Source organism: Ceratotherium simum, chromosome 11 (genome assembly GCF_057802395.1).
Source record: "Ceratotherium simum simum isolate JZ-2026a chromosome 11, ASM5780239v1, whole genome shotgun sequence".
NCBI classification, from domain to species: Eukaryota; Metazoa; Chordata; class Mammalia; order Perissodactyla; family Rhinocerotidae; genus Ceratotherium; species Ceratotherium simum.
Genome location: NC_141910.1, coordinates 75,442,916 through 75,464,469, shown reverse-complemented (window position 1 = coordinate 75,464,469; position 21,554 = coordinate 75,442,916). Strand labels below are relative to the sequence as shown.

At 42.4% G+C, this 21,554-nt stretch overlaps 1 protein-coding gene across 5 annotated transcripts in view; it reads left to right on the top strand.

Moving 5' to 3' along the window:
• Nucleotides 1-21,554, top strand: part of SNTG2 (syntrophin gamma 2) — a 327,759-nt gene that overhangs the window by 10,674 nt on the left and 295,531 nt on the right. For 3 of the 5 annotated variants that reach the window (XM_087437201.1, XM_087437202.1, XM_087437203.1), the window contains exon 1: nucleotides 14,400-14,706. The exons of 1 other annotated variant lie outside the window; for it this stretch is intronic. In XM_087437201.1, the coding sequence (XP_087293327.1) occupies nucleotides 14,512-14,706 (195 nt within the window). In that variant the 5' untranslated portion in view covers nucleotides 14,400-14,511. Of the gene's footprint in view, nucleotides 1-14,399; nucleotides 14,707-21,554 lie in introns of those variants that run through there. One more of the 5 variants, XM_087437200.1, reaches the window with a different exon arrangement.

Sequence of the window (21,554 nt, the reverse complement as noted above, 5' to 3'; positions counted from 1 at the left end):
GCGCGCACACACACTGTGATGAAATGATGTTGAGATAATGTAAGCAAAGCATTATGTTAAATTCTCCAATTGTTGGTACCTCAAGCTAGATTTTGCTCTAAAAATGTAAACATGTAAACTGAGTTTACAAAAATGGGAAAGATACTCACCTCTAGGATGATTATCGATTAATTCCTGAAGACTAAAGTTTTTAAAGAATTTTTCCCTTTCCCCTCAGAACTGTATTTCTAAGGTATCTTTATTTCAAATTCAAATATAAACATTTTTAAATTTCACTTTAAAATTATGGAGAGTTTCCTTTATTATTCTATATTAAAGATCTATTTGTAGATAAAATATTTTTGTTGTTTAATTTTTACTCTGCATTTCATTGCAGTAGTAACTGTGTAAATACCAGATGCAAGATTTGTGTGTCAAACATGGTTTGATTTTTAATACTGCAAAGATATGACATTTTAGTGAGGCTGAACTAGCTGACGCTTTGTGACTGTGCTATAATTGCTTTAGAAAAAAAACGTCATCATTATCTAAATTGGTGTTCAGGATTTGAAATGCAACAGGAACAGGGATTTACAACTAAAATCTGTTATAATCTAAATAAATGACATTTAAAAAAAGAGATTGTTCATTTAAAATCCAGAGAGAGATTAAAAAAATAACTTGAGCTTACAAAAATTTTTCTATTTTAACTTTCTAGATGTAATACAAGTGAAATATATGTATTTTTATATTTATATATTTTTATATATTTTACATTTAATGTAGTTATGATGTAAAACATTCTTAATTGACATTCAGGATTTTGGAATAATATTCACCTAAAACCATTGTGTTTATCTAAGATTTAAGAAATTAGAATCTACTTCTGAAACTGCTAATAACAAAAGATAATAAAAGATAAATGATGATATACACACACATAAAACTCCTCCTCTGTATATAAAATACATTTGTTCTGAAAATAAAAGTGAAATAGGAAAAAGTGTCTGATGATATACAGTGGGATGTACAATGAGTAGATAAGATTTCATTATATTTTAAAAAATCAGTTTCTTAATTGGATATTATTAATGTCCCTGTGAAGGGCTGGGGGTGTCCACACACCTGCTTCTGAAATAACTAGGAAGGTCCTGGGATAAACAAGAAACAGGACGGCATGGGCTCAGCTGGGGAAGACCCCGAGGGGGCGGGTCCGTTTACCACAGTTTGTGTGAAAGCCTGGGGGCTGCCCTCTCCTGAGTGGAGTTGGGTTGGAAGGAGGAGGAAGAGGAACAAGGTGGCACAGGTGACGCTGGGTGGCAGAAGCACTCACGAGGTCCTGCGTTGGGAGCGCCTGGCCCCAGGTGCCGTGGAGCCCCCCCACCCTTCCTTGCTGGGGTTCTGGATCTTTCTGTTCCCTCCTTTGGTTGACATACGGCTCCTTCGTGCATTTGGCATTTGTGTGAAGAGTAACACAGTGTCCGTGTGTCGGTGTAGGAAGCGTGTGGAACATTGACCAGTGGGAGAGAGAAAAGAGGCCCTGCTGCCTGGTAATCACACGGCTGATGCTTCCTTCTGGCTTTTCCCCGAGTGTATTCTGTTAGCTAAACTCACCCTCTAGATACAATGTTTACCTTGCTTTTTCAAATCTCTCATTATAAAATAATTTTCACAGTTTATTAAGAAAAATTCATCAATTGTTATCAAATTTCTGCTTAATATCCTACTGTTATCAGTATAGCGGCTTCACACAGTTATTTCCCTGAGAAGGGATCTGATGAGGAAATGGTTGGCCTTCGTGTGTGGAGCTGACCCCAGTCCTTCCAGACTCTCCTTGTTGGCTCACGTATCCTTGACCCAGGTGACGAGCTCCTTAGGAATTCCTGTTAGCGGTTGTGTTCAATCCTTGTTTATCACCTCTGGGAAGAAAATGCCCGTTTCTAAATCCCACCGTTCTCTGAGTTCTCAGCTTGATTGCTCTCGTTTGTCGGGAATGTGTCCATAAATTATGTTTTCCAGAGTGGGTTCGTGTGGGGCTCATTCTCTGATTCTTATATGCCTGAGGCTCGTTCCGGTGTCTTTACCTGTGAACGAGACACCGGTGCCTAGGCGTCACCTGTGACGCGCACGTTCCATGAGGGCCCTTGGCCTCCGATTCCTGTAGTCCTGAGACGGGGACGGGAGCCTCCTTATTTATTCTGGATGCCGATGCTGTTCAGATGGGATGTAGGAGTAATTACGCTCGGTAAAAAGTGCTGTGCAGCCTGTATCTCTTTGTTTGTGGGGACCTTGGCCCTTCAAGACAGCACGCTTCACTCTCAGGCGGGCCCTGGGCCTCCCCGTGTTCAGTCGGGTGCAGGAACAGAACTCTGGTGGGATCAGAGAGGCATGGGGCATCTGACCTCAGAGGGTGATTACCATTGGTTTTGGAGGAGGGCTGCCGCCAGGCCTTGGGGCAGCCGTGCGGTTTTCCACCAGGTCTTCTGCCCGGTTCTTGCTGCTCCTGAGCAAGAGGCCTGCTGTGTGAGTTCACATCCTTCCTGCCTCCACAGTCGGCTCTCGTTAATCCCGGCAGTTATTTTAAATAGAGTTGACCACAACAACTGTGTTCACAATGATTTTAGTGTCCTTACTTTCTGTGGATGTATCTTTTATCAACAGCATCTCCAGAGTGGTGACAGTGACAGTGTAAACAGGCACCTTATTTTGTTTCATACGTTAAGAAAACACCTCTTGGAGGCTGTTGGTTTGAGCCAGATGTTCTGTTGATCTATTACAGGAAATCCTCCTGTTACTTCTTAAATAGTTTTTTTGGACATGAGGACGGTGAAGACATTTTAGTTGTCTTTAGCTTCTGAGACGATTATGTGGTGTTTCTTCTGTGCTCTGTGTGGCTGACCTGTGTCCTGTGATCCACACACAGCGCGTCCTCCTTCTTATCTTGAGATGAATATCGGTTGACAAGTTTGAACAATGTTCACTCCTATTCAGTTTGGAATTTATAAGTCTGTTGCATTAATCTTGCATGATCATTTTTGGGTTCAGTTCTTCAGGTTTTGATACCAGGGATGTACTTACTTTATCAATAAATGGTAACTTTTTTTTCACAACCTGAATACTTCAGAGAGAACAATTATTTTTTTTAATTTGATTATTTTAACGCTAAACTTATATGGATCAGGTATCCTTTTTTGTAGATAATTCTTGGACGAATAGTTTATTCTGTAATTATTGATATTTTTAGATTTCTTTTCCTTTTCCATAGTCAATTTTAATAACTTGATTAGAGAAAAATTCCCATTTTATCAGTATTTTTAAACGGGTGAACATATCTAAGACATCGTCTATGCTGAATTGTATCCCCCCTCACATTAATTCTGGCTTCCATAAGGCTGCAGCTTAGTAGAGGTGGGTCCTCAGTGCCGGTAGATTGGTGGTGATTGATCTTGTCTTGTAAGTGTGCACTTGAGTCTTTTCCTCGCCCCAAGGGGGCCTGGTGTGGTGCTGAGGCTGACGTGCAGTGATCGACAGGACTGCGTGCCGCCATTACCAGGAAATGACGGACAGCTGACTCTGTGTCTCAGACCTGAGCAGAGCAGGAGGTATTTGAAGACACAGAATGAATATGGGGGGTTAATTGTACTTGGAGACTAGATGGATGGAAAATAAGTAATTTAACAGAGCCATAATTTAGACCATTTTTATCATATCAAAATACATTTATATGTTTTAGAACAGAATGAAAAACTCACCTCAGATTTAAAGATGAACATACAAGCCATGAGACTGAAAAAAACAATTCCTGAGTGAATGTTCTATTTCCAGACCACAGTCCTCCATGCATGCCCACACCCACCTATTCGCACATCACCACAGATCAGCCCTCGATGCCTAGGACGGAGCCTTTAAAATGCTGTTCAGTGAAACACAACTGGTGTAGCCTTAAGGGCCGTCCAGCCCTATCTATTGATTCAAGTACAGAAGCATATGAAAGAATGCTTGTTCTGAAATAGTGTTTAGGCAGACAAGGTGGGCAGGGAGAGCCTGTGGTGTAACACTTTCTGAAAGTGCCTTTAGGGGGTGAGACAGCTGTCGGATCCAAGAGCTGTTCCGTCTCTCCTCTGAGGGCTTCTCCTACCCGGGGGATGAAACCTGTTGATGAACTTTTCTGAAATGTAGCCTCTACATCAGTACAACCGGTGAAAGGGAGCACACTTCCACATCCCCAGGAAATTTGTTTCATTTTTATTTTCTTTATATTAGCTTCTTTGTTATTTTTTCTTTTATGTTATTAATATTATCTTTCATATTATTTTCTGTTTTTCTGTCATATTGTTTTATATTATTTTCTTTCATATTATTATATTATGTTTTTTATATTATTAAAATGTAGTTTATTTTATATTATAAAAATGTATTTTCTTACTGTGTCTCTTCGCTGGTCTTTATTCTGCCCTCAGGAGCCACGTGGAATAGTCAATATGTTTCGAAATGGATAATTTTTTAAATGTCTTATCTTTAAATCTATCATCATTAATTTTGATAGCTCATTTCATCTATTTATCATAAACTTTTGTTTTGAATCTTCTCATTAGTCTGTAAGGCAAAAAACTTGAGTTTTTTTCTTGTTTAAGGCAATGTCTAGGATCACATTGCAGAGAAACAGAAACTCGTGGGATGGTGGGGTTAGCAAATGGAATTCTGAATTGTTGGTTTTCCTGCAATAGCTTCTAATTTAGCATTTCCCTATTTTACGAAATTTTTAGGCTAATATTTCACTAGCTGTTTTGTTTCCTGAGAGCTGTCATGTTATTTTGAATTCAGTTTTTCTCCCTATTCTGAAATATGAGTACATTTCCAGTGAATAAGTCTGAGATAATGACAACATGTTTGTCTCAGTAGTGAATTGAATACATGAGTGCTTCTTTTAACAGAGAAAGGAGCTAATTGCAAACGGGCTGGTATTTATATAAATCACATTGGTATGTACTCTCATTGAAGCTGCTGGAGAGAATTTACTTTTTTATCACAGCAGTACTTCTAAACTCCCTATGAGATGAACAGATGAAAAAAAATAACTTTCTAAATTTCCAATTGAGAAAGGTGAACCTTACCATTCAACCTGTCTTCATTGATTCCTCAGTGAAATGTGGAAATGCTAGTAACTTAGGGTAATTTCTTTACCTTTAAATAAGGAGCATGAATTTTGAGGTGAAGGTTCCAGATCCATCTCTGCACTGAACACTCTGTTTAACCACATTCTGTTTAAACACATCAACCCTTAATTTCTTCATTTGTAAAAAGGCAAAGCTCAAGTAGCTGAATTATTTGAAACCATGTGAGCCTCTGCAATGGAAAAAATGATTAGATGAGATGAGAATTTTATCAACAACACAAAAATAGAATAAAACATATTTCTTTATCATTCCTCCCTTTGGATGAATAGGTTATGCTGAGTTTTCACTTTAATTTCTCTTTGAAACAAATGGAAAAATAGATGCTTTATTCAACCTCATGACATTAAGTAATGGAGCCAAATGAAGAAAACTGAGAAAATCTTAGATAACTATGCAGCAGACACATGACATGCCATGTCCTAACTTCTAATTTGATTGAGGAGAAGTAAATTGGAAAAACTGTGGTTTTTAAAACAAAAAATAAGAAAACTTGGTGTTACCTCCTAAATTGGAGAATGAGCACATCCCTTCAACAAGTCGAAATAGGAAACTAATCCCCATACTAACACACTCCTCCAGCAGCTGGGGATTTGGAGGGGATCATGAGTATTTCAAACAGAAAATAGGTAAATGTTAATTATTATTGGCATTGTAACAATTTCTCATGCTACTTCTGTATTTAAAACTGGTTGAGTGCCTGCTTTGTTTCAATTTTATGAGAGTAGATTTTAAAACTATATTTCTTAAGTTATCCTTCATCAATCATCAGACTCTGGTTTGAGATTTTAAAAAATAAATAAATCTACTTCATTATTTGAGAAGTAATTAACATTTACATATAAATATAAAGGCTTTTTTTCAGAAGCATTTCAAATTAAGCATTTATTTTTGAAAATAAAAATATGCTATATATAAACTGAAATGGAATGATCCAAGAAAATCTAAATTGCATAAAACTCTGTTGGAAAATGTACTTCAAGCCAATAAGAAATGCAACATGCTCAAAGAGGTAACTTTGTTTACATGGTACACAGTTTCCTACACATCAGCACTTTTGGTGAAAGTACCGAGGGGGACAGGCAGGATCTACTCCTGGGGTGTTTGCACGCTTGTCTATGTACGTTGACCTGGCAGTGTTCTCCCGAGATTGGCAGAAGTCTACATAAAAGAATTATAATGTTAATTGTTAAGTACTTATGCCTTGGGACCAATGCCTAATGTTTACACATTTGAAGACGTAAATGTATTGAATACACTGGTTGTTATATTAACTTCACTAACATGTGAACCTTGGTTTCTCTTTCCCACGATATTTTTAGTTCCTGAAATAGCATTGGGCACACAGCAGATGCCCACCCAATATTTGTTGAATAAATGAACCCAAAATCGAAATATTTTCATTTCAAACAAACTTTAACAATTTAAGTTGCAGAGATGTAGCTCCATAAGGTATGAAGTGTGAACCGTCGGAGAGTACCCTGTGAAAATGAAGTGTCTGGGGGAATCCACTGCCTTCTGTAAATCTCACTGCATTTCCTTCATGTTGTGCCCAAAGTGACTGTCTCTCGTTTCAACTGTAACAAGTCTCTGTTGCCTGAGTTTCTTGGGTTTTGATTGCTGGGCCGCAGCCCTCGTGGTCGCAGGGCAGCTTACCTGGATGGCTTTCATAATCGGGTTCATCTCCTGTTGCTTTTCAGGTACTAGTCTTAGTTGTGAAATCCAGTCATCAGTGTCTCCTAGTGAAACTGGAATAATTGAGCTCAAACGTGCCTATAACTTTTCAGAAAGAAATCAATTTGTGAAGGAAATCCCTTGTTAAAACGCGTCATCTTACAGTTGCGTGGAAAGCTTGCTGAAGTGTCTTCTGTTAGATGTTTTCACGAGTCACAGTAGTGACTGTGGTGGGGATGATGCAGCTGAAGTGAAAGAATGTGCTCTTTTCCATTACAAGAAGTTTCCTCTCCCCTCCCCCTCTGTCTTCCTGTGTTATTTATTGGCTTTAGGAATCTTTAGGATTTCTGCAGCAAGAAAGGAAAGAAACAAAGGAGTCAACATTTAACATTTCACTCTTGAACAAATCATTCTTCTCCATGCTGTTTAATTTTGGGAAATAGGCTCCAGGATGGAAGGAAGTTTCTTAGGAGGCTCTTAGAACCAACCCGTGTGAGAAGCATGGGAAGGGAGCAAGATGGACCAAGAGGACCATTGAGGGGAAGGCCATCACCACGCATTGCCTCATTGATCCTACAGGGAGGTCTGAGCTGGGGATCAGCTTCCCGAGGTCTCCCCAGCTGGGGAAGGGATACTGGGTCCTCAGAAATGCATTTTGGTCAGGCACTGTGTGTGACTCCCCTGGAACTGAGCGTTATCCTGGGAAAGGTGGCTCCTCGGCAGAGGCATCCCTGAAAGGGGCTGATGGCTGAGGTGGGCTGTCAGCAACACCTCCAGCAGCTGGGCAGTCGGTCCTTCCCTGGTCAGGGGGTCTGAGCAGTCCACTCTTTGTGACACTCAGACTCACTTATGTGTCTGCGTTCTGGGAATAGCTCCTCCTGGGGTGGGGGCTCCCTTCATTAGGAAAGTCTAGAAGGAAGACTAGGGGTTAAGGTCTGGGCCCCACTGCTCCTGCTGGTCTTGGGTTGCTGTTGACCCACATGGTCTGCTCCTGTGTGCTGCATCCTAGACGGCCCTCCTCTCCATTAGCTCTGAGGAGTCCTTCTCAGCCCCCTTGCGTAACCTCAACCCTACTTCCCCTTGATGATCAGGGTCATTTACCCACCAAGAAGGTGGCTCCTCATCTCTCCTGCTAGCACCAGGACTGCAGGAGCCTGAAGAGCCTGGACTGCAGCCTCAGCTGACGGGTCAGTCGGGTATTTGCTGTGCCCCAGCTGGAGCCTCCCCGTGAGGACCAGGGTCTTTCAATCTGCAGAGCCCAGAGTTTCCGGGACAGTCAGTACAAACTCCCCGCGTGGGTCACTGAGACTTCCCTTAAGCAGGGCCGCTCACGTCTTCATGGACGTATGGCTTCTTCCAGTACCGTATCAAGGTTGTTGATTTGAATATGCACCTCACTTTGGAGGTAACACTGGTAATTTGTGACTGCTCTGATTTTTATTGATCAGTCTTCCCATGTTTTATCAATTTTAATGTTCTTTACAAAGGACACATTTTAAATTTCATTTATTTTTTATGTTGTGTTTAATTTCATTGAGTTTTTCTCTTATTGTTATTTCTTCCTGGTACTTGCTTTTCAGCTTACTTTGCTTATTTTTTCTTGGTCCTGAGGTGGAATCTTAGACTGTTGAGTTGAGACATTTCTTACTTCCCATTATGAGCATGAATACTACACATTTCACAGTAAGCACTGTTTTAGTTGCTTTCCGCAAGTTTTTATGTTTTGTGCTTTTATGTTTTACAAAAGAGAATTAGCAGAGCTGTTCCTTAGCAAGGTCTGCTTGCAAGGTTGGCCCTTGGCCGGCATCTGGGATTCGGATTTCAGGAGTGTCCCCATCCTTCTCTGACTAGTAAGGGTCACTCACTCTTCCTGGACTGCTGGTGCAAACAACAGGGTTTCTGCCCAGCACCTGCCTTCCTTCTAGGAATCTGGAATTTTGGTACATGCCCTGTGTGACCAGCCCCTATAGAAACCTTGGGCCCCATTCTCTAACGTGTTTCTGAGGCAGAAACGTCACACGGGGAGCTGCGTGTTTTTTGCTGGGAGAGCGTGTACTGTGTGACCTCCATGGGAGGGTTAGAGCCTGATGATTGCTGCAGGGTGCACCTGTGTCCTCCCTGGGACCCAGCCGAGTGTCCTTTCAGGCCCGCTGCATGCCACTCAGACGTGAACACGACTGTGTCGGTGCTTCTAGTGAGTCTCCCAACCAGGATGCCCAACATGTGTGGCTCAGCCAAAGTATGTTCTAAGTGCCTTTTTGATTCTTTCAGTGACCATGGTTACCATAGAAGTGTGTAGTTTAATTTCCAAATATGTGGGGATTTCTAGATACTCATTTTTAGTTTAATTCTGTTGTGAATGGGCACATAGTTTGTACTATATCAATACTTTACGTTTATGCAGGTTTGTTTTATGGTCCAGGATATAGTTTATCCTGGTTGAGTGATCCATGTGCACTTGGAAAAATGTGTATCCTGCTGTTGTTTGTTGATGGTTCTATAGATGTCAGATAGATGAAGTTGTTTGGTAGTGCAGTTCATATCTCCAGTTTCTTTATTAATTGTCTACTTGTTCTATTATTTACTTATTCATCTGGAAATATTTTTTATTGTGGTCTACTTTTTTGATATTAATATAGACAGTCCCACTTTCTTTCTATTAGTATTTGTATGTATATATTTTTTCGTTTTATTCATTATATTAAATGAAAATTATGAAATGAAATCCATTCACTATATTTAAAGTGGGCCTCCTACAGATATAGTATGGTTGATTCTTGTTTTATTTTTTTGCTTAATCTGATAATCTCTGCTTTTTAACTGAGGTGTTTAGACGTTTTATGTATGATGTGATTTTTGTAGGATTTAGTGTAAATTTATCATCTTACCAGTTTTCCATTTGTTCCATCTGTGTGCTCTTCTCCTTTCCCCAAATTTTCTTGCCCTCTTTTTGATTAACTGAGTAGTTTATGATTTTATTTTAACTCCATTGTTGCATTATTAAGTATACTTCCTCGTAATTTTGTATTGTTTATTCACGCTTTATAATACCCATCTTAAACTTGCCAGCATCTCCCTTTACAGGACAGTGCGCCATTTTGGGTAGAGTGTGAGGCTCTGACAAGCTTACATGCATTTCCTACCCTGATTCTTTATGCTACAGTTACCAGATATTTTGCTTCTATATTTTTAGGAATCACACAATTCATTGTTTCTATGTTTGATTGAAGGAATCAGTAGTTTTTATAGCAAATAAGAAGAAAAAACATGTTCTTCCTTCCTTTTTGTTATTCCTCATTGGCTGGTGTGATTCAGGTTTCTCTGTGGGCCACAGTCCCCCGGGGGAAGAGCATCCTGGATCAGCCCTTGTCGTGCTGGTTGTTGCCGTTTCATTCCCTCAGCTTGTACACTGTCATACCTCAATAAACAGAAAACACATTAATAAAATGGTCAGGCATTATTAAAAGTTCCTTTTTCCGGAACTGCGAAATTATTACTTTTTCATTCCAGTTTAGTAAGTAAAAGTCATCAGATATTTTTCGGGGACATTGTCCAGAACTTTAACTTCTGTCCAGTAGGGAGCGTGCCTCACCAGTTATGTGAACAGGGGAGTTTTGGTGGATGCCGTAAACTTAATGAAGTCTAAGTGTAGTCTGACTTTTCTTTAATTTTCCACCCGTTGAATAATAAGATGCCTATCTGTTCCTGATGCTTCTACCCCACTCTTGGCCCCTCCCTGTGATCAGTGGCGCTGTTTAAAACAACTTTTAAAATATAGATACTTTGACTCACGTGGATGTTTTTATGTGTGCAACACATGTAATATTTACCAATAAAATGATCCTGAGGTTCTGAACACATCTACGAAGCACAGTGGACAGAGCATTGGGCAGGCAGGACCCTGAATCTCACTCCTGGCCTCTCGCTGTCAATCACATGAGCTTCAGTAAATCTCTTATCTTATTTGGACCAGTTTCCTCGTCTGTGCAGCTGCGCATGAGGATCCATCATCCAGTCGATGATGTTCAGTTAGATTGTTTAACATTAAGTCTTCATTGTTGAAGATTGAGCGCTTGGCGTGTTGTAGGCTCAGTGCAGGCACCGAGGATTCAAAATGCGCGAAGCACCCTGCTCTCATTAACTCAGAGTCTCAGAGGAAAAATGGAAATGTAATCAAAGTGGACCACAAGTGTGGTGGTCCGCTGCTACACTGGCTCTCTGGGGGAGGTGGGCGGGAGGGAAATAGGCCGGATTTCTAGTATGAGCTGATTCCTGTGCAGTAAATACTCCCAGGATGGCTGGTTTCAAGCTGCCAATGGTTTAATTACTGGTTGGCAACATTCCTGAATATTAACAGTCTGCTCTCCTGTGCTGGTACCAGGATGGATTCAGTGAGAAAATCAGTTAACGAAGAGCTGCAAACTCAAGGCTTGGACTCAGCACAGACGCCGGAATAACTGGGAGAAGCCGAGCTGGTGGGGGTCTCGCTGGGTCTGAAGGACGCGTGGGAACTTAGCCGTGCTGTCTCCCACCACCTTGTTCCGTTGGCCTCTGGGTGACCGTTGTGTCTTTGCGGCTCTGTGTTAAACATCCCGTCTTTGTTGTCTGCCAAGCTGCCTTTTGGAAAGAGGGAAGGTGAACATGCCCAGCGGTTTTGTTGCTAAGGAATATCTTCCTCAAAAAATGGTTGTAGGAAAACCACTCCAATTCTGTGATCTTTCTCTGTTCTCCTTTTAAAAGATATTTCCGCTTTTCAAAACTGCAAAACTAGGAACAAATCAGGCTCCTTATTATGCAGATGTGAGGGTTTCTTTCAGATATCTGCTGGAGTGATTTTCAGCTTAAAGATCTTCTAAGTTAACTCTTAATGTCATATCTGCAATTTTCTAATCCATTGAATGCCCACAGGGTGCTAACAAAGTTATTGCTGAAATTTACAGAAAGTCAAAATTTTATTTAAATTATATTAGATTAAATAATTTTATGAAAGTATTGTGCCACTTTTTGTCTTAAGAATTAAGTAAGATATATTGTCATTCAAAATTTCTGATGGAAGAAATCCTTTAGAAGTTAGATTATTTTATAATTTTATGCCTTTTTTGGAGCATCTGTGACTTCCATGGGATTTGTGTGTTTGAATCAAAACCTATCTCAAATCCAGAATAATCAGGTTAGCCTCTTTTTTATTTATAGTTAATTCTTAATCTCACACACACCAGTGTAACCCAGTGTTACTGTGTTAAATGTGTCGGATCAAGTTTTTAGTTACAACTCAGTCTTAGGGTTCCTTTCTAGAGGTGAACAGATGAGAGAAGATGGTTTTAATAGTAAACACTGAAAAGAAGAGAAAGCCTCTTTGAGTAAACTAAAAAACATCTGATGATGAATAATTCATGGAAAAGTTTCTATTTCCTACAGATCTGGGTGGGAGGTATGGCCACACGGAAAAATAGTGTTCCTGAGTCGTAGGGACTCTGCCAAAATAGAGAAAACAACTGATTTTGGTTGGTAATACCCATACTTTCATCCTCTGTTTCATATTTAAATTGAAGAGAAAGTGAATTTTTGGTTTATCATCTATTTTACCAAGAAAACAATGGTTTCTACCGGAGCTCATATTTTCTACCGGATTTTATCTGAAATTTTAGCTCTGTGAAATATCTGATAAAAGTGTAATGAATGGATAGATCTAGTATTATTTACTTTTTAGTAAATAGAAGGTAGATAAAGGGATGTAGTGAATGAAACCTTATTTTAATATCGGACATCATGAAAATGAAATACTGTTATTTTCCTTGAAAGGCATTAACAAACGAGGTATTGAAAGGTATTACATTGTTACCAAATCCGTGTCCTGCTCACTATGCTCCGCATACTAGAAAGACCTCACAGTTACTAACTTTCTGGTCATCGCGGCAGCCCGGTCAGGTAGCACGTTTTCTCTCTTGCAGTTCACAGACTTGCCCCCGGTTGGAGCCGGTCGCCCGCAGGCTGCACGCGAGGCGCTGGCCGCTCCCTCCCGAGGCTGCCGTCTCAGCGCCTCTGGCTGCTCCTCAGCTGCCCCATTCTGCAGCTCAGCTTTCTGTGACCAAAGTGCTCAGGTCCAACTGGGGAGTGTGACCCTGGACAAGTCACATCAACAAGTGACGTGAACAAAACAACCGTGCGAGCTCCTCGAGGACAGGCAGCATCTAGGAGTGAAGGGCGTGGCGTGGCAGGACAGGAGGGTAAGTGGAGGCCTGACTCCTCCCTGCAGTTGCTCTTCTCCACTTGCCTCCTGTCTGTGCCCTGCAGTGCCACAGGTGTGCAGGCACACACACACGTGCACACACATGCATATACATACACGCATGAGCACTCACACACGTGCACTCATGCATACACACCAGCACTCACACATATACACATGCACATACACACGAGCACTGACACACATGTACACACACGAGCACTCACACACGTGTACACACGTGCACACAATGCACATACATGAATGCACACATGAGCGCTCACATTTGTACACACATGTGCACACACATACATGAGCACTCACGTGTACATGCACATACAAAAGCACTCACACGTGTTCACACAAATACACGAGTACTCACATGTACACACGTACACATGAGCAACATGTGTGCACGCACATACGTGAGCACTCACACGTGTGCACACACGAGCACTCACGTGTACACACATGCACACACGTACATGAGCACTCACACACGTGTACACATGAGCACTTACACGAGAGCACTCACACACATGTGTACACAGACACGAGCACTCACATGCATGCATGCACGCACACGTCCCCAGGCTGGTCCTTGGGCTCTTCACTCCTCACTGAACAGCCACCTCGGAACCTGAATCCAGCCATCCTGTGAGTCTAGCAAGGCTTCTGGCCTGTGTGGGCACAGCACTGCTTAGAGCCCCAGTCTCCTCATTTCCTTAAGTTTTATTTTTAAAAGTCACGCAAAAGTTATAACTTCACAACACATAAGATTGTTTTAAAATAAAACAAGATTTAGAGTTATGTGCCAGTTAAAAGAATTAGTTCCCACTTTTCTTTGAGAATAATTGGTGTTTCAAAGATTGCCCCACCGATGTGGATGTTTCCTGTCCGCCTGGGTATGGAGATGATTTGAACTGTCCTCGGCGCTCATCTAGCCGCTGCCTATGCATCTGTAACACATAGGAAAACACCTGTGGATCTACAGTCTGCTTTTCTAGATCGTCCCTGGTCCTGTTCCTGGGGGTTGTGAGTAAAAGTGAGGAGGAAGGAATGCACTGATGTACGATATAAAATGTCAGTCCAGTCAAAACATCTTGAAATTGTGAAATTTGTCCCTTAAACACAGTTTTATATTTAAGTCCACAGTTCGTCCATTTCAGCTTTATTGGTACATTTCAGTATGGGAGAGGCGCTTCCTCCATGCAGGCACCCTGATTGCTCTGACTAAATGGCAGCCTTGTTCTGGTAGTGCGTGCTCTGCACCTCTCCTGCTTAGCGCTGACCGTGACTGTAATTCAGTTAAGTGTGGACTTGGTAACTGGCTCCTACCTGGAACAGAAGCCCCATGGGGGCAGGAGCTGTGTTTCCAGATCTGCAGCTCTCTTCCCAGAGACTCAGGCAGCACGCAGAGTAGTTGATCTGTTGATCAGATTAACTGAACGCCCTATGAGAGCAGCGGGAGACAGGGGAGTAGGATATGCAGACTCATTCCCTTTGTGTAGCCTCAGAAGTTGGTGTTTTAAATTCCACGAGCCTCCCCAGCGTGGCGGTGCAGGACCCTCCAGGGTGAGAACACGAAGAAGAAACCGGGTCGCTGAGGAGCCGGAGGCCCCGGTGCTTCTGCCTGTTCAGTCGGCGATGGTGAGAAGGCCAGCAGACGTGGAAAGTTCTTCCCCTGAGCAGAGGGGATCTGTGAGCAAACTTGCCCGAGGAAGCAGAGGGTCTGTTCCCCGTTGGGTAGGCGCGGGGTGGGTGAGGGCGGGCTGCGTTGTTATTGTGCTCTGAGTTAATCCTTCCCGCAGGACTGCCTCTGTTCCTGCCATGGCTGCTTCCCTTTGGCTCAGGAAGCCGGCATCGCCGCTACCCCGTCTCACCCTCCAGACGCCGTTTTAGCGCCGAGGCTGAATGCTCTTTCCAGCCCAGCCTGACCCGGCGCTGTCCCTCTCGCTGCTCTTCAGCAGCATCCCAGGATGAAGCTTGAGTCCTAAGCACTTGTGCCCGGTGCCCCTGTGGGTTCCGAGGTCCTTAGTCCTGCTTACGTCCTTGCGTTTAGAATATGGCGTGTGTCAGTTTTACTTAGAAGTTGGTCCAGACTGTATCGAGAGATGGAGGGGACTGAAAGATCTAGACGTCCTCTGACCACCAGGACACCTCCCGCCCTGGAGCCTGCAAAAGGGGTGAAGCCTCACGGTGTGGACTGTGGGTGACCCAGGAGACTTCTCAGTGTGCCTTGGGAGGTGACACGAAGGGCTGCCCCATCGTGGGTGACAGCAGGTTCTTGTCCCCATCCTTGCTTGTGGCCAGGTGGCACACGTTTCCTGTGAGCTACATTCTCATTCGCTGTTTGGCATTTTAAAGGTAAAGCTTACCAAATTCATGCTTTTAGGGAAAACAAAACTTTTTCTTTTCCTTTTTATGCTAAGAGCATTCACTCATGCATTTAATGGAAAAAAAAAAGGCAAAAACACTCATCTTTGATTAGTGATGGAATTGTCAAGCACAGGGGCCTTCACTGAGGGGAGGGGGTGCGGCCCTTCCCTTTCCAGCTCCTGTCTCCACAGTTCAAGCAGGAATTCTGTGCTCTTCCTTGCTGAGCCCATAATCGGTGCTTCCTTCCTCTCTGATCAGCATAATCCCACCCTTCTCCCATTCCCAGCTCCGTCTCTCCCTGCATCTCTGGGCTATTCTGTGCTGCTCTGTGTGCTTCTGCTAAGCACCGTGCTTGCATCGTGCATTTCATCCTGTCGGCATTGCCTCTGTTGTGGGCGTCCTGCAATACTGTGCAACGTTAGGAGGGCACTGCCTTATCCCTACGAAGGACAGTGCTGAATGTATAAATATATTCTGAGCAAGGGGAGGGGGTGGGTAGTACTACACTGTTAAAGTTGAGGTTGTGGTAACAGATCACCCAAAGATGCTACGTTGCTTGACAGGAAACAAAACATCCAGTTTTCAGTTCCTGAATCCAAGTCTTCAGTCTGCAAGTCCAAAGCTTATTCTGTGACAGCAGAGCCGGAATTTTGTCATCAGAATTTAATAAGGATTGACATGAACCTATTTGTTCCTTTTACAGAGTTTTCTTCAGTAACGCTAGAAAAGAGATGTTATAGGCTACACAATTTGCTGGGGGAGATTTTCTCTGCAGAAGTGTATTATATGTCGTTTTACTTCCCAGGAAACTTTTGTTCATTTTTTTCCGAAAGCGGTCACCTCAATTTGTGAAGATACAAAATCGAATCATCAAGCGTTGCCAGAGAACCAAATACGTATAAATTACATTCATCCTAGACACAATCTGGTTTCTAAAGAAAAAAAATCTCTCCTACGGAAACCAAGTCCTACTCCCCTGGAGTAATTGCCTTTTCCTCAGTTAGTATATATCAGATTCCATAAAAGGAAATCTACCAAGACATATGTGCCTGTTTTCATTAAACATAAAGACTAGTTGTTTTTTCTTTTCGGCAAATGTAGACACTGGCGAGAAAGCATTTCATGCTAGAGCAACTTCTGTAATTAAGAGATTTCCTTCCTCCAAAATAGAGTGGTTTCTGTTCGCTGATGGATGGGTTTTACTTTTTCTCACAGTTGGCCTTTTCTTTTTTAGGAAGAGAGAAAACCAGGCTCTCGACTGGAATTTTGCGGCCAGTGCTGGTAACAACCATTATCCACCTGTCTCGGAAGCGTGCCTCCTGCCCTCATGGCACTGGTCCATGCAGAGACATCCCAAGGAGTTAAAATCTGCCAGCCAAGGCCATTTTGTTTTTTAACTTGGGATGATGGCTGTAGCATAATTCTATTTTAAGAGAGAAACTGACTTCAGGTAAATTGGTCTCTTAGGTCTCTAGTCAGAAATTTGGCTTTTTCTATGGCTGATTTTGTAGGAATGCTTGCTCCCCACAAATCGAATGATGTCCTATGTAGGACCAGGGACGCTTCCACCTGAAGGCATCCCGGGCTGACTGCCTGCCTGGCCAGCCTTTGAATGGACATATGTGTTGCTACTTATTGTGAGTCCTCATAACTCTTGACCTTAATTTCTCACGAGAATTATGAACATCGAGGCAGGCACGTATCACAGTTTCATCCATAGGAGAGAGGTAAAGGAAGGAATTATGTTCAGAGAGCCAATCTGTTTATTCTTCTTCTGAGAAGCACAGCTCAGGAAAGAAGAGAGAAAGGGGCACCTGTAGCTGTTGGCGGGACAGCGTCTGCACGCGCGCCCCTCACGGGTGTGAGCACAGCCGTGGCCCCTCTGGGGTCTCCCCACTGTTCTTCTCACAGGCGCTAACTGGGCTGTTTTGGACAGAGGGGCAAAATAACTTTTACCTTTTGAACAAGAGAAAATCTCGCATGGGATTGGCTTTCTGTTTTCATTTTCGATGTTTGTAAAGGGCCCCCTTACGTGAGTTGACCTAGACTCAATTATTTAAATTTACAGAGAGTGTAAATTTAAATAATTAGGTAGTGCTTTCTGAGAGAAGCTGCCTTCAGCAAATGCTGGTTGAGATTGCCTTGGTTGGTCGAAAGGAAGGAGACTGGATGAAACACACAGGGAGACGTGGTCGGCTCAGGATGAGGTGGGGAGGGATCCCTTTGCCCGGGGTGGTACCTAACGTGGACATCTTTTTAAGTAGCCTATACATCCATACAGACTATCAATAATTCTGTGAAAGATCAGGGAAGATGGCTTCATTAGCGAGTGGGACTTTTTTTTCTTCCTTAAACAGAGAATTTGTTCTTTTAGTCAAGAAGACACAATGAAGCGGTGCCGTTCTAATTAGAGCACAGATTGTGTTGTCTAAAGAAAATGTCCTTGGCATTCTTGAAGACAAAATGTTAGAAAAACCAATAAATGCTTAGCATTTGTAGAGTGCATAACTAGGGGGTAAATTTTACAGAGTATTCCTAAAATACCATAGCTTTTCTCTCATTAATAACTTTAAATTAAAATTAAATGTTACTTTGTCATTACTCCATCAATGAGTAATGCATTATATTATTTTTATGTATTTATTTAACAAATAATTTTCTGATAAATTTTTGAAATGTTGATTATGTACTTAACATTGTGCCAGGTGCTTCAGAGAATGCACGCATTACAGAAAATATGTTCTGCATCTTCCAGGAGGTTGCATCTGCCTGGGCGGGGAAGGCATGTCTGGAATGACGGCAGGTGATACAGACAGAAGAGTTAGGTGCTCAGTTGGAAGGGCCTGGAGGTGCTGTGGGAGCTGAGAGGAGATGAGAATTTTGAAGCCTGGAGTGGTTGTGTAAGGATTGTCTGAGAAGGGAGGGGCAGCCAGATTGTAAATGTTTAAAGCCAGCAAGAGAGTCGGTTACTGCAGGTGTGGTGGGCACGTCCACGTCCTAAGTCTGGAATCTGTGAATATGTTACTTTAAGTAGCAAAAGAGCATTTGCAGTTGTGATTAAGTTAGGGATCTTGAGATGGGAGATCATTCAGAGTCATCTCGTGGGCCCAAAGCCATCCCAGGGTCCCCGTAAGGGGAGGCAGCAGGGTCAGAGTTGGAGGAGAGGTGATGTGGAAGGAGGGCTGGGGTGAAGCAGTCGCCAGCCAGGGAACACAGGCAGCCTCCAGAATCTGGAGGAGCCCAGGAAGGATTGTCCCCTCGAGTGTGTGGGAGGAACTCAGCCCTTCTGACACTTTGATTATAGGACTTGGGTGGTGGGCACAGAGGCTGGTGTTAGAGAGGCGCTAAGCCGCCGCTCCTTGTCGGGGCAATGGTACCTCATCCCCAAGGCGGCAGCGGTACAGACAACCCTGAGAAGTGGTGTGGAAAGGAGTTGGTCAGGGCCTTGCCATCTGGGAGTACCGAGCAGAGTGCGAGGGCGCAGAAGAAAAGCAGAGGACTGGCGTCCATCCAAACCAGGGTCACTGCGCTGCCCACCCAGTGTCCCCCCGCTGCCCCACGAGGAATGTTGAGAAACTCTTGGTCTTCTTGAAGTACTTTCAATTTGAAGTCATGTGACTGATGTTCCGCCCACGTCTCCTAAAGTGAGCATGGGGACCTCATCCTGAGAGGCGCCATCCTTCTGTCAGCTCACCTGCCCTTGGGAGTCACTCTTCTGTCCCTGGAGCCCGAAACCTCACAGGTCTCCAGAGGGGAGAGCAAAGGAAAGGGTAAAGTGGAGAAACTGAGTTTGACTCTCGGTTGATCTGGACTCTGACTCACTGCTCCTCACTTCATCATTTTTCTTTAGAACACACTAGTGGAGGTGAACGTACTCTTATCTTTTGGGGGGGCAGGCTTACTCAGGTATAATTTATGCAATATAACATTTGCACTCAATAATTGTGTAGTTTTATAAGTTTTGACAAATATAATCATAGAACCACTGCCATAATCAAGATGTTGAACACTTTCATAATCCCACAAATCCTCCTGTCCTCCTTTTCAGTCAGCCCCTCCCCCACTTCCTGGACACTGCTGACCTGCTTTCTGTCTCTGCCCTTGTGGCTTTCAGAACGTCATGTACGTGCAATTTTATAGAATGTACTTGTCATTTTTTTGGTCACACTTCTTTCATTTAACTTGATGCTTTTGAAATTCAACTACACTTTCTGTAGACGTACATTTTCATTTTTCTTGAGTAGATACAGGAGCATGATTCCTGGGGCTCAGGTTGAGTATATTTGTAACTTTATAGTTTTCCTATAAAGTACTGTTTTGTATGACCGTCCCTGTTGCTCTGGATCTTTTGGGGTACTTGGAATTTCCAGTCTTCTATTTTAGCTCCTCTACCTGGTGTACCTGGTCGGTCACTGTGGTTTTGACTTGCTTTTCCCTAATGAATGATGACTTTGAGCATCTTTTCATATGTGAACCTTCCGTGATAGCTTCTTTCATGAAACATGTTCAAGTGTTTGCCCTTTTTTGGGTTGTCTTTTTATAAATTTAGTTGTAAGGATTTTTTTTTTATGTTCTGGATGCAAGCCCTTTATTTATCTTTTACCCAGTGTTTACTGGGTTGTTTTTCCTCGTTATATTGAGTTGCAAAGGTTGTCTCTATATTCTGGATGCAACTCTTATATCTGATGTATTTTACAAAATTTTATTCCAGTCTCAATCTTGTCTTTTCATTTCCTTAATTAGGCCTTTCACGGAGCACATATTGTTAATTTTGATGAAATACAGTTTACCAATTTTCTTTCTTCCTTCCTTCCTTCTTCTCTTTTTTACTGCTCTGGCTCCTCTATTTTTGTGTCCTATTTGGGAAATATTTGCCTAGCCTACTGTCATAAAATTTTCTTCCCGCAGCCTCCTACATCCTGACCAGGATGGAGCTCCATCACACTTACCTTAATTATAAATTGTGAACATCTTTCCTCTGTCGGTTCTATACATTATTGACTTTTTTTCATGTGTGTGTGAGGAAGATCAGCCCTGAGCTAAATAACATCCATGCCAATCCTCCTCTTTTTGCTGAGGAAGACTGGCCCTGGGCTAACATCCGTGCCCATCTTCCTCCACTTTATGTGGGACGCCGCCACAGCATGGCCTGACGAGCGGTGCCTTGGTGCATCCCGGGGATCCCAACCTGTGCCACCAGCAGCGGAGTGCACACACTTAACCGCTACGCCACGGGGCTGGCCCCTATACATTATTGACTTTGATGTGCATGTTTTTATTGAAATTGAAGAGAGAGCAGATAACTAAAATAAAACAAATAAAATTGGTGTACAGTAACTCGATTTATAGTGTTATTGTTTTGGAAATTTCATCGTAAGTCAGAGGAAAACATTCCTTTTTCCTAAAAGTGAACTTCGTAAATTTTGTGTATCCCTTAGAGACATCATGTCAATTGAGCTTATTTTCCAGTGTATAACTTACTAATGAGGAAATCTTCTTTTAAAGAAAATTCATCAACTCCTTCTATTTTTGCGGGCTGAAAGGAGGGTCTCGATTATTTCATAGGTGGATTTTAGATGCTTTTCCATTTTATCACAATTCACTGGCTTTTTTCTGTCTCTCCCATTTACTCTTTAAATAGTTACATCCAAAGACCAGCAAAAACCTGCAGACATGCTGATGATACATGTCTCTTGCCATAGGATAGAGAAAACTTGCTCTTAAATTGCATGTTTCTGCTAGTAATCAGAAAATTTAATACCTAAGACAGAGAAACCCAGACGGTGACTGTACTGTTTCATAACTTTAGGGATTATAGCTTCGTCTCCCCAAAAGTCTGTTTTAAGTATTAATATCTAATGAGTTTCAAGGATGAATGCCAATACCTCAGAGAAGTGATTCAATGTCCTAGGTCATACATAACTGTTAAATGTAGTCAGTATGTTAATTGAAGTCTTGAGGGAAGTGGGGATGGAGGAGGGAAGTTATAATTTCTGTAACATTTGAAAAACAAAACTGTGGCTTTAATTCCAAATTGACAAGGCACACTAATTATTTTTGCTTCTCCAAAGTATCTTCCTGTATGGGGATATTTATATTCAGTAACCCACTGGAGTTCT